Raw genomic sequence first — 13,980 nt, 5'->3', positions numbered from 1 at the left:
AAATTATGATTTGTCAAGTTTTTATTTATGACTGTGAAACTGGTAAATTATATTCCTTGCATCAAAATCAAAATGGGAAGTAGGGCTTTTTGAACTACATAACAAAAGCAACTGCCAATATTTTTCAAATTGTCAGAAATCTATTTAGTGATTTCTGACAATCTGCAATCGTTTCCAACTCTGTAGTTATCTTTTAGTTAATCAGGAAAAATCATTGTACCAACTGAGGCCCAGAGCTCCTGCAAACACTTGTGCATGTGCCTAACATAAAGTCCATGTTTAGTTCCATTGAAGCTAATGGGAGTTCCCCCTTGCTTAAAGTTAAGTAAGGGCTACAAGTGTTTATAGGATCTGGGCCTAAATTTTGAGTTGTCCTAACTTTATTAATCTGGGCTTCTGCTTCTTTTATCCTGCTAAACAATGGAAAGGAAGTAAATCTTGTCATGAACACTCAACTGTGATTGCGAGTTTTATTTTGATTAGTTTGAAGGTATAGTGAAACAACATTACTCCAATCTATTTGTGATTGGAAATATAACGGAGGACTGCCATCCTTTGCTGACACTGCTTTTTGAAAAAGACACAGATTTTCAAAGGGACTACATATTACAGTGTTATTCTGCCAGACCTATGCTTACAGAATAGTAGACAAATAAAAAGCTGTTATATTCTCCCCAAATGTTTTTAACTTTTCATTTTTGGCAAACAGACTGTGTGAGCTGAGAAAGAAAAACTCGAATTTAGTAAATCAGAGATAAATAAGAATAAAAGTTTTCTTTCTTGCTTGCTTGCGTTCTTAAATTACCTACTGGCATAATCCTATTTAGGTAATACACAACTTGTACAAACTCCAGTTAGAACAGTGAAAATATAGTTACTTAACCTCTGAAAATAATCAAAGATTACAGCTATAGGTTTCATACTGAAACAAGTCACAAAAATGGCGAAGGGGGTAGGAGGGAACAAACATTGGGTTCCTGACTACAAATGCCACCCACTTGGCATTTGATTTGGTTAGTGTTGTGTGAATTTAATATATCCTAATTCAGTATAAAGAAAAAAGTATGAGAAAGAAAGGTTGGTTTGGCAAAGCATCCAGCGTTTTTCTTAAATTTTTATAAAATTAAATACTGAAAAGTTTGCAAGTTACCATGTCAACTTTTAAAAAACTTTTCCCCCTCTGAATAAATTGAAGCAGTAAATGTCCCCTGCACATGCCACTAGCATAGTCTATATTTGCTGCTACTTTAATTTATAAACAGTATCATTCCTAAAAAAATTGTATAAGTGTGTAACTCTAGACAGCACATAGAAGACTATCTTGTTGTCAGCTACTTGTTCACTGATTTATATGGAGCTGCACGTGTAATATATTAGAATTTTGCCCACTGATTTTTTTAACATTTATTTTTAATTTGAATTTACTAAGAAATGTGGTTAAGCATGTTTAGAGAGCAGCTTAGTGATTCACAGGATTGTTTTCTGAAATGGTCTGAAAGAAGGTCTAAAACTTACCACACAAGTCAGGTCTCTTGATACATCCACTGCTTGCTGTGCTACTTGCAAGTCCATTAAAGGCTGCTAAGCCATCAGAGCTATAAGCTCTTAGGACTGACAACATGTTCATCTGCTTCTCAAGGACCTGTGGACCCTGTACTTGTTCAGCTTTCATCACACCTTGTGAAGTTTCATGGGAGGAGAGAAGATTCTGGCTGTGCCATTGCTTTTCTGTTTGTGGCAACCGTGATATTAGTCCTGGTGTTGGTTGTGAGGTGACTGCGCTTTGTATATTGTCACCTCCTTCGCTGCTTTCTTTATTTAGGGCAGATAAGTGCTTGTTCATAATATCTGGTTCTGTTTCAATGTCCTCATCTTCAATGTTTTCTTCCTTGGAGGACTCCATATCCTCAGATGAAGCTATGTCAGACAGGTCATCAGTAGCACTTTTATTTACAGAGTCAGAGAGCAAAATATTTGGGTCATCTTCAGATTGTGTTTTCACTTCGGGTTTGTTACTGGTGCAAGAATTTTGTGCTCCTGTGCCAATAACACCAGGATAAACACCAAACTGCTTGTAGAAGTCTGTTGTAAAATTACAAAAAGTGGAATCCATATGGCTGGGCCAGGCAGCATTCTTTTGTTCTCCCAGCATCTCTTTATTTTGTCCTTGGGTCATTTTCTCAGAAGCTGAGTCCAGCTGGCTAATCAAATTTGAAACTATTGCCTCTTTGCTGGATTGCACTGAAGAGGAGACCAAACTGACTTTTTTGGCTGAAGCTGAAGCCTCCCGAGATTGATCTTTGCTGTTTCCTAAAATATTATCTTTACGTTTAGCTTTGCCTAAGTGATTGGCTTGGAGATGCAGAGCCATTAATTCCATAGATGACGTTGTAAAGGAACAAAATAAGCAGCCATGCCAAGCAATATTGTCTTGAACTGTAACAGATGAACCTGGAAGTGAGGCAACATCTGGCCTCACAGATAAGTCAAGAGGTTCATACTGTGATTTTTCTGTTTTTCTTTGTGAGGACTTGGTATTTATTTTATCCTCACCGCTCTCTGAGCCCAGAGTTTTTATGGAAAGTGAATCAGATAATGCTTTATCCTTCATTTCTTTTTCTTTCTTTAAGGAAGTTAAGACAAAGCTGTCCATGAAAGCTTGCAAAGACCCTTGGAAGTTCACACCATTTCCAACCATGCTCTGATATGCTCGGCCAAGTTCAGAAAAGTGTGTTCCTTTGGAAGATATGTCAGAACCCTTCATATTCTCTGAAGATACCTCAGAAGACATGCCAGTTGCTTGTCCTTGTTGATCTCCAGAAGAAAGCATTCCTGATGTCCACTGCTGAGAGATCATGCCACTTCGGAAATCAATACCAGGAAGACCCTTGAAGGCTCCTCTCAGTATGTCAGGTCTAATAAACAGAGATCCTTTACTTGATGCTTCGTCCTTGTGTTCCTGACTTTGAGACTGCCCAGGGAGAGGTCCAGCTCCATTCTGTCGCTCCCTGTGGTGCCGTTCCAAGTGGTATTTGAGGGATGCAGACTGAGTGCCTGCATAGTCACAATGTGGACACTTGTAAGGTTTCTCACCTGAAAATACATACAAAAAAGATAAATATATAATGTATGTTATCTGTGCTTCGGTCTATGGAATAGTGAAGAAAAATCAACGTTTGTTCTTTTAAAACAAAAAAACCCACCCTTCAGCTAATATTTTAAATGATACTTTAATAGAAAATAATTTATAGTTTTAAGATCTTTTAAATGATTTTCTAGCACATGGGGCAATTCAGGAAGACATACTGTCTACACACAATTGGCTATCTTTTTCTTAATGTAACATGTAAAAACCGTTGTAGAATTAAAAGCTGTGATTATGAAAAGGAAGCATAACAATTTCCACCACAGTAATCATTAGAAGTACAAGTTTAGAAAAAAGAAACAAAGTATGTAAAAATGGATAGTTGCAATATTTTGTATACACAATTGCTTTAAAAATTTGTTTAAATTATACACATGGAAACCATTTTTAAAACCTAAAAATTTTATGGCACTGTTACGCAAGACTGAAATGAATGATTTAAGGCTTGCTTTGCAGTAAATCATGGATATAATTAGCAAATGGCATACTGCACAAGTAATTTATCATTATTTGGAGGGCACCATTCCAGAAGGATTCAAAGATCTGCAGACCTACTGGATTGTTTCTAAATAAAGAACTATAAATACAGATTCTATAAAATATTAATATCATTACAGTACATTAGCATTGCAGCATGTAAGGACATATAGTTAAGATAAAAAGCAGTCAATAAAATTAAAAAGAAAGTGAGTAATAAAAAGGAACAAAATATATTTACTTTCTGTATTTGAAATTAACATTATCTACTGGTTTTTGCAGTGCTTTAAATTTGTACTAATGGCATTTCTAATGCTCCAGTAGTAAAATGTGTAATTTACCTATAATAAACACTTTTCTAGAGAGTAAGCTTAAATAGTATTTTAAAACATATTAGATGGGTTTCATGAATTAAATATATATTTGAACTCAATACTAAACTTTTATTTTTCTTGCCATGATTTAAAAGAATTCAGCGATATTAAGTATATATAAAATATTCACATACAATCATAGATTTATATATATCCACAAAGAAAATGTGTCTAAATAAATGTAAATTTAAATATATGCAAAGCACTTGTTAGCAATCAAGGGTTCCTTGTAGACTTGAGTGCAGAAATACTCCCTGAAAGAGACAGGAGTTTGACAGTACTGTAAGCTTCTTTTTAATAATGGCCTGTCAATATTAGCAATTATTTCTATGAGGAACCTCAAAAAGACAAGGAAATGTTTTCTCTTATCTGTTTTCTTTCTGATCTAAAAGGCAATGGCAAACCTTCGGTGAACACTACCCTGCAAATAGTTCATTGTTTTAAAATTTCCTGCAGAATAACAGTAAAAGTATCATATTACGTGGATTATCAAATTCATTGAAAAGCTACTAATTCTTAACTACCTCAAAATCCTTTTAAAATGAAAATGGAAAGTATTCAAACTTTTTAATTTTTTAAACTAAGTGCTCAAATGAGAGTTCGGTAAATATTGGGATTTTTACACCTCCTGCCAATCATCTGAATCAGCTAAACAAGATTATGTAAAAGGAACAATCAAAATGACCCTACAGCATTATCTTAACAGGCTTACTGATCATGTATACAGTAGCTGAATGTGTTCTCTCACTCTACGAGGGCTAAAGAAAATTATAAACACTCTAGCCATGGTCCATATTGTAATCCTGAGGCTAAATTATGAGACACGAGGGCTCTATACTGCCCAACACCTATTGTATGATGATGCACCCTCCTCTACAAAGTTTGATTAACCTGGTTCACGTAAGAGATGGTAATTAACATGGTTCATACTTTAGGCCTGGGTCCACACATTTTAACATGAGAAATCAAATTGAAAGTTTCAGTGCAACTTCTGAGTGTTTCACAAATACCCAGTTAGTCTCTGGAACCCCACCACTGCCCTCTTTATCAATCCAACTATTGGCTAAATTCAAGTTGGTGCTGTACATGAAGAACCTACCAGTCAACCTATGCCAAACAGTAGGATGCACAAAGCTGAAATGCTTTCCCCTCAAACCCAAAGAGACTATTCTGCAGGCCTTCTTCTACTGAAAGCATTTTATGGTAGGGAAAAGGATCAGAGGTCATGTTCTGCATATTTGTATGTATCTATACCCTGAAATAGCAATAGCCTCTATGCACATACCCTCATGCAAATTATTAATTTCAGGAGCATGACTATTCTGTGATAACTCTGCTCCTGGCAAAAATACGGACACACATATTAACGTTCGTTTTACAGCATACTTGCGCTCCATGTTTTGGAGCCATTTCACGTAGTCCCTATTTTCTATTTCTATTTGTTTCAATCAAATAGTTAGGTGGTCTCTAATACTCTTTGATGCAAATTATGGATTTAAAGCATTGTCTAAGAGCCAATCGTGTGGCTGCAGAGAAAAGACTCTAGAAACCTTTTGGAGCTCAATGCCTGAATTTTCTAACCCCCATTCCTCTTACCTGAAAAACCTCTTCCATGGTATCACCTATACCTATGCGGAAATGTTTAAATGCAATTACTTTTACCGTTTACATTTATAGTAACTCTAGTTGATAGATATATGTGCTGCACTTCAAGTGACATCATTAGAAACTGTGTTCTACCAGTGCAGATGCTGTATAAACTTACATTCTACAATGTAGGCTGCACTAATGATCCTGTACCCATCTCAGGAGGTGCTTAAGGCAATAAGTATATTTAATAAGGGGTGTAAGAAAATTAATATGCTAACTAGAGGAAATACTAATATGCTTTGCACTTATAAAGTGTCTTCTGTCCAGAGCATTCTACACTGACAACATACTTTTATTTTTAATTGCTGAACCCTGAAGATATTCAATTTCCCCACCTTTTCAAAGGCTCCACAGCAGAGTTCCCTTCAACAGAGGAGGCCTGGACACAGCTTCCAACACATTCCATCAACACTAGTCTGTAAGAGACCACCCACTGAGACAGCATGATAAAAATTGTACATTTCCATTGGAGTTGAGTCCACTACACTGTAATGCTCCTATCTCCTGCCAGGCTGGGAACAAGGATTTAAATGAAGGCTTAGTCTCTGACCTATCATATAGCAATCCACAGAGCCATCTTTGGCCTACCAAACTGGGCAAAGGAAATAGTACACCTGAAAACAATTTTTTTCCAATCACAACAGCTAAAGGGTAATAATTACTTTACAGATATCCACTTGCAAACTTAACTACTGCAATTTCAGAGGCTGGCATTGGGGGGAAAATACATCGTCAAACCTGTTAAATTTAGATTCTCCAACAACCGCTAAATTAAAGAATTGGTCACACATATTTAAATGGCATTCAATCTATCCAATTTGACAACCAACATGCCAAATTTCAGCCCCAGTGTGATTTGCAACAGTGAAGTTATGGACTGCTGAAATTACCCCTCTCCCACCAAAGATGTATAACGAAAAAATGGCAGATACTTCAAGTCCGTGATTCTGCCAGGTATCTTAATAATACTTGCTCAAGGAAGACTAAGTGGGACATGAATGCTGGGCATGATTCTGTTAGAAGACTGTTTGTATCTAATACTTTGAAAAATGTTTCAGAAAGCTCATCCTCATGTAATGATTACCTGGTAACACTGCCAAGAACAGAGTCTGGATGAGCTTTAACACTTAATTTCAGTTTACATAAATTAAAGTTGCCATGTGAGGTGATGGAAACATTTTTTCAAATGTCTGATATATTCAAGAGTCGTTGTTTGTGATTCAGAATGGGACTTATTCTCTTGATATTGCTAATTCCCTGAACCCTGTCTGCAGCTGCACAAGCCTTTTTCCAACCTTGTTAAAACTATCCCAATACATGGTATAAAAACCACGGATAGAGAAGCTATCTAAGCAGCATAATCAGAGTTTTCACCTATCTAACATCTGATTTACGAGGCATAAGTCGTATCACAGAACTATTTTACATCAGGATATGATAAAATTAAAGACTGCTGTTAAAACTTTATAAATTCCTGGTAGACAACTGGAAACAGACATATTTTCCAATGCAACCCGTGTCTATGTATACAACTCTGCATAAGCAACATGGATGTATAACCTATTCAGGCTACTACCAGTTCCACTTGATGTCCTTATGTGCAATCTAATTATTCTATGCAAATAAATATCCTATTTTTGGGTTGTATTTGGAGGCCATTTCCAGACTATTCCTAAAGAAAGAAGGAACAATTATGATCACCTAGACAATGATGGGCAACCTGCGGCCTGCACGCGGCCTGTCAGGGTAATCACTGGTGGGCCGCAAGATAGTTTGTTTACTGTGACCGTCCGCAGGCAGGCCCGCCTGCAGCTCCCAGTGGCCAGGAATCGTGGCCACGTACAGCTCACAGGCTGCAGGTTGCCCACCACTCATCTAGACTGATCTTGTGCAAATCAGAAGCCGAACAACCTCAAACAATAATTACAGCATCAAGCATACATGTTAGAAAGATAACCAGGCTTGACTTAAAAATTTCAAGTAATGAAGAACCCACCAGGTCCCTTGGTAAACTGTTCCAAAAATTAATTACCCTCAATGTTCAAAATTTATGCTTTATTGCTAGTATGAATTTTCTAGATTCAACTTTCAACCATTGGATCATTATAACTTTTTTCTGCTAGATTAAAATTTTGTCAGAAATCTCTTACCCATGTAGGTACTTGTGGATTGCAATCAAGTCACTTCTTAGCCTTCTCTTTGATAAACCAAATAGACTGAGCTTCTTTAGTCCGTCATGATTTCCAGATCTGTATCACTGATCTTTTCTTTTCTCTTTTCTGCACCTTTTCAATATTTTGAAATTATTTTTGAAGTGTGTACACCAGAACTGGACACAGTGTTCCAGTAATGGTCTCACTGGTGTGCTGTGAGATTGCTCCACCTTCCTACTCCTACTTCATGTTTTCCTTCGTATGCCTCCAAGGATTGTGTTTGCCCTCTTAGCTATAGCATTGCATAGGAGCTCATGCTCACTGCTTATCTACCATTATCCCTAAGTCCTTTACAAAGTCCCTACTTTGCAGAATACAGTCCCACAATCTTATAAACGTGACCTACACTCTTTGTTCCTAGATATAAGACCTTGCATTTTAACACAGCCAAATGTATGTTGTTCAAATGACCCCACATTAGCAAGTGATCCAGGTCAGTCTGTATAACTGGCTATCTCCACTATTATTTACCATTCCACCAGGTTTGGTGACATTACAAATTTTACCAGCAATGATTTTATATTGTCTTCCAGATCATTGATAAAGATATTACATAGCATTGTATGAAGAAAATCTCCCCATAGGACCTCAGTAGAAATCCCCTCATTGGATGCTGGCTCCCCATTTACCAGTATATTTTGTGATCTATCAGTTAACCGTGTTTTAATCCATTTAATCTAGGCCACATTTGTTTTGTGTACTGCTATTTTTTTTTGTCATCACAGCGTCACATGGGGTTAAGTCAAGTGGCTTATGGAAGTCTAATGTGACAACGAAGTTATCACAGTCAACCAAATTTGTAATTTCATCAAAAAATATCAAATTTGTTTGACAAAATCTAATTTCATAAAATTTGTGCTGATTGGCATTAATTATGATACCATATTTTAAATTTTTACTGACTGCATTCTATATCAGCCTTTTCATGATTTTGCCCAGGATTGATGTCAGGCTAAACAACCTATAGTTTTCCAAGTCTTTCTGTTTTCCCTTTTTGAAATATTGGCACAACATTTGCTTTTTTTCCATTCTTCTGAAACTTCCCTAATGTTCCAAGACTTTTAAAAATCAGCATTAATGCTTCAGAGAGGTCACTGGCCAATTCTTCTAATAATGCTGGGCACAAGTTTTCAAGTCCTACAGATTTAAAATGTTTAACTTTAATGGTTTCTGTTTAACATCCTTCCTACTTACTCATGACATAGAAAGCATTTTATTATCACTGTAAGATATGAATACATCATCTTGCTTCTATCTGTATACAGAATAGAAATATTTATTGAATGCCTCTGCCTTTTCTGCATCATGGTTGATAAATTTACCATCCTTGTCTAGTATCAAATGTATAACATTGCTAGGATTGCATTTGTTTTTGATATATTTAAATAATGCCTTTTTATTGTCCTTTACATAGATTTTTCAGCAATACTTTTTATTTTCTTTATCATATGTCTTCATTTCCTAGCTGCCAATTTGTACTTACTGCTATCAGCTTCTTCATTTTTCTATTTTTTTGATTTGGGGTTTTAAAACTTTTGATTATTTCTTACATCTCCCTTCTTAACCAGGGGTGATTTTTTTTAAGCAAAAAAGCCTTGTTAGAGAGTGTACACATGGACCTGCCCTTTGATCACCAGGCCAATCCTCTTTAATGCTCTTCCATTGTGCAGTGGTCTCTCCACTTAATAGCAGCCATTGATAGGCACATCTACTTCACATGCAGTGCTCTTGCAGCTGGAAGAGGGTTTTTTGCCAGCCCCCACAGGCAATGGACATCCAGAATTTGATCACATGTACTTCACCATAAGAAATAGTTATTGTCTTTCACAGTAAGCATCATGAAATCAAACAGCTTATAACTCCAGTGAATATTGTTTAATAAAAATATTGAAAACATCTTATAGCTTTTTTAAATAATTGGACTGGTTATTGATAACCTACCTATTTAATCCATTGTACAGTAGATATTTTAAAAATGAATTGCTGTATGATTTAATTAGTTCATTATTATGGCTATTCTTACACAGTAATTTCTTTTATCATTCTAATCATTCACGTCACACTTTTTAAACCAAATGGAATATCAAAGGTTCTGTAGGATTATTTTTGGATCATGCACATGTTTCACCACACAATTAATCTGTTTGTCAGACTTATCAGTTGAATACTTCTTTTCTTACTCCCTAGTATTTTAACTAAATATGTAAGATGTAAATACCCTCTTTCCCAAAAAGTATTTGATGCTTCTGACCCAGTAACATAAGGGTTTTCCCTGTATCATGCAACGCACAGTAAAAGATTTTAATTTTTGTAAAGTTATAGAATTGAACATTTTCATTTATTTATATCCCATCTCTGATATTTAGTCTTTCGACATGTCTTTACTTAGTACATGGAGAGATAAATATGGTTGTTCCTTTGCAGTGAAGCTTCAGTACATTAATATAAACTGTACACTAATTCCCCCAAAGCATATATATGTTGTAAACCTGAAGACTTTTTACACAGCTGCTTATTGCTAAACAGTGCCTTGTCCAGAAGGGGACAATCTGTGTCTCTAATTGCTGTCACTGAAGCTGAGATTCATTATGTGACTTTCCCATTAAAATGTGAGCATTAATTTGTATAATGAAATATCACCCACTGCAGTGTTCATTAGCCATGCCCTACTGTATACTGCACATTGTTAGCTACCTAGAAACTGTAGTTAATTTCACTAATGGATATTTCCCTACTTAGTGTTTGGTAGGAAATTTATACTGTAACATTACCTTTTAAACTTTTAAGGAAATTTAAATTCAATCAATTATTTTCAACAAAAGTTTGGGATGTCATTAAGGCAGGAAAAGGCAAGCTGTACAATGTTAAGGATGGGAAATCTGGAGAAATCTAGAGAAATGAAAAGTCCTTTTAGTTCGTCTTAGAAATGTAAGAATAAAGGATGTTCAATACCAAAATTGTCTTCTCTTGGAGCACACAGCCCATTTTCCTTAATTAGTCACACTGCTCATCCCACTACACGTACCTTAAGAGAATGGCAACAGCCAGTCTCTTTTTAGGAAGAAAATGTGAGTTGAATTAATTTAAAACAGCACCATTTTTAGTGTCAAGTATCAGAGGGGTAGCCGTGTTAGTCTGAATCTGTAAAAGCAGCCAGAGAACCTGTGGCAACCTTATAAGATTAACAGACGTTTTGGATCATAGAAGCTCTCGTGAGTGAATAACCACACTCGTCAGATAAAATGTAGTGGATTCCAGGAGGCAGTATAGTATATGCTAGCAAGAAGGCTAGAGATACAGTTAGTTCAAATCAGGGAGGATGAGCGCCCTTGTTCTAGCAGTTGAAGTAGTGAAATAGCCAAGGAGGAAAAAACTGGTTTTTAGTTGGCAAGCCATTCACAGTCTTCTGTGTTCAACCTGAGCCGATGGTGTCAAATTTGCAGATGAATATGAAGCTCACAGTTTCTCTTGAAAGTCGGTCCTGAAGTTGTTTGCTGCAGGATGGCCACCTTTAAGGTCTGCTATAGGTGCGGCGAAGGAGGAGTTGAATGTCTACCCTACAAGGTTTTTGTATATTGCCATTCCTAATATCTGATTTGTCGTCCATTATCTTCGTCCGTAAACGACTGTCCAGTTGGACTGATGTACAAACGCAGAGGGGCAGCTGCTGGCATATGATGGCGTAATATTACATTGGTGGACGTGCAGGTGATATGAACCAGTGATGGTTGTCGGGCTGATCTGGTTAGGGTCCTGTGATGTGTACCGGTGTAGATAGGTGTGGCAGAGTTGGCATCGGGGTTTGTTGCATGGATTGGTTCCTGAGCTAGAGCTACTGATGGTGGCATGTGAGTTGCTGGTGAGAATACATTTAGGTGGCAGGTTGTCCTGTTGGGCAAATAGGTGGTCTGCCCACCCAAGGCCTGTGAAAGTGGGGATCATATGTCCAGGATGGGTGTAGATCCCTGATGATGCGATTGAGAGAGTTTTAGATCTGGGGGCTGTATGGATGGCCAGTGAGTCCTGTGGTTTCTTGGTCTGGGGTTTGTCTTAAGCAGTCAGTAGGTAGCTTCTGGGTACAACGTCTGCATCTGTTGATCCTGATTACCCTCTATTCCTCGCTGCGGAGTCACTTAGTATTTTGAGAAGGCTTCAGTGGTGGAGATTTTTGTAGGTGTTAGTCTCCTGTCCTGAGGGGTTAGAAGCAGGATCCGGTTGTACCTCAGTGCTTGGCTGTAAGACAGGATCGTGTGATGTGTCGGGATGGAAAGCTGGAGGCATGAAGGTAGGCCCATAGTGGTTGGTGAGGGTGTTTTCGATATATAGGGGTGGTGTTTAATGTGACCAATACACTCTATTTCGCACGGCGGGGTCTAAAAGTGGACCTCCGTGTAGATTCGGTCGCAGTGCTGAGGTGATGTGGGGTGAAGCTGTTGAAAATCCGGGTGGAATTTTTCCAGAGTTCTCCTTCCCATGGGTCCAGATGATGAAGATGTCATCAATGTAGCGTAGGTAGAGAGGGGAGTGAAGTGGACGAGAGCTGAGAAGCGTTGTTCCAGGTCAGCCATAAAAATATGGCATATTGTGGGGCCATGCGGGGCCATGCAGTGCCACTTGATCTGGAGATATATATTAATCAAATTTGAAATAGTTGTGTGTTAAAGGCACAGAGCTCAGCAGCCAGTTGTGCTGTGGGCATCATCAGGGATACTGTTCCTGACAGCTTGTATTCCATCCGTGTTATGGGAGTTGTGTAGACAGCCTCTACATCCATGGTGGCTGGATGGTGTTTCCTGGAGGTGACCATGCATTGTAGTTTCTCAGGAAAACAGTGGTGTCACGGAGATAGCTGGGAGTGCTGGTGGCATAGGGTCTGAGTAGAGAGTCCACATATCAGACAGTCCTTCAGTGAGAGTGCCAATGCCAAGATGTAGGGGCGTCCAGGATTTCCAGGTTTGTGATCTTGGATAGTAGATAAATAAGCCTGGTCAGGGCTTCTAAGGGCCACCACTATAGCAGACCTTAAGGTGGCCATCCTGCAGCAAAAAAACTTCAGGACCAGACTTCAAAGAGAAACTGCTGAGCTTCAATTCATCTGCAAATTTGACACTATCAGCTCAGGGTTGAACAAAGACTGTTAATGGCTTGCCAACTACAGAACCAGTTTCTCCTCCCTTGGTTTTCACACCTCAACTGCTAGAACAGGGCCTCATTCTCCCTGATTGAACTAACCTCGTTATCTCTAGCTTACTTGCTAGCATATATATGCCTGCCCCTGGAAATTTCCACTACATTCATCTGACGAAGTGGGTATTCACCCTCGAAAGCTCATGATCCAAAACGTTTGTTAGTCTATAAGTGTGCCACAGGATTCTCTGCTGCTTTTACAGATTCAGACTAACACGGCTATCCCTCTGATACTTGTTTTTACTATGATTTAAGGAAACAGTAGGATTTAGATAATTCATTTATTAATATGCTTAATATCAGTTATTACTAGCATGGCATAATTTTAGACACATTCAAATTCTTATTTGCAATCTTTAATTTCTTTGACTTAATGGAGTCACTCCTGATTTCCACTGGTACAAATGAAGATCAGAATTAGTTGCAATGTGTATACAGCTGTGTGATTCCATTCTTATACCACTTAGTTTTTATAAATAATATGTTTGTGAGAGTCACATCTGACCATGGCGATACTCTTATCAAACACAAAATATCCACAGACTTCTGACTCATGCAAGCTCAGAAGGTAGATGTTCTACAGTAAGGATGACCTAACAGAAAGGTCAGGCTGGTATGGAAAGCAGTAACCCCAAACCAACAAAACCCTCTTCAGCAAGAAGCTGTGAGGGTAGAAGAGAAGCAAATGAGCTCTCCACTTCCTTAGGGAACAACTCCTTGTTCTTGGGATTGTCTGTCCAGCCATACCACAGTTGATCTGGCTGCCGGGATCAAGCATGTAGTAAAGTCCTCTCTACTGCACTAAAATGAATAGTTCTGTGGAAGCTAGAAACTAAGGGCCCTCTCCCCAATTAGACAGGCTAACATAAAGAAGTAACCTAGGAATATTATAAGGGGGCAATCTGCACACACACACACCCCTTCTGACCCACAA

General features: G+C 37.9%; 1 protein-coding gene across 3 annotated transcripts in view; it reads right to left on the bottom strand.

Moving 5' to 3' along the window:
• ZNF536 (zinc finger protein 536) overlaps window positions 1-13,980 on the bottom strand; it is a 292,886-nt gene that overhangs the window by 146,867 nt on the left and 132,039 nt on the right. For all 3 annotated transcript variants that reach the window (XM_075073677.1, XM_032764180.2, XM_075073678.1), the window contains one exon: window positions 1,516-3,093. In XM_075073677.1, the coding sequence (XP_074929778.1) occupies window positions 1,516-3,093 (1,578 nt within the window). The remainder of the gene's footprint in view (window positions 1-1,515; window positions 3,094-13,980) is intronic.

This window comes from Chelonoidis abingdonii, chromosome 19 (assembly GCF_003597395.2).
Source record: "Chelonoidis abingdonii isolate Lonesome George chromosome 19, CheloAbing_2.0, whole genome shotgun sequence".
Lineage (NCBI taxonomy): Eukaryota > Metazoa > Chordata > Testudines > Testudinidae > Chelonoidis > Chelonoidis abingdonii.
The sequence above is the reverse complement of the archived record's forward strand: the minus strand, read 5'-3'. Positions and strand labels throughout refer to the sequence as shown.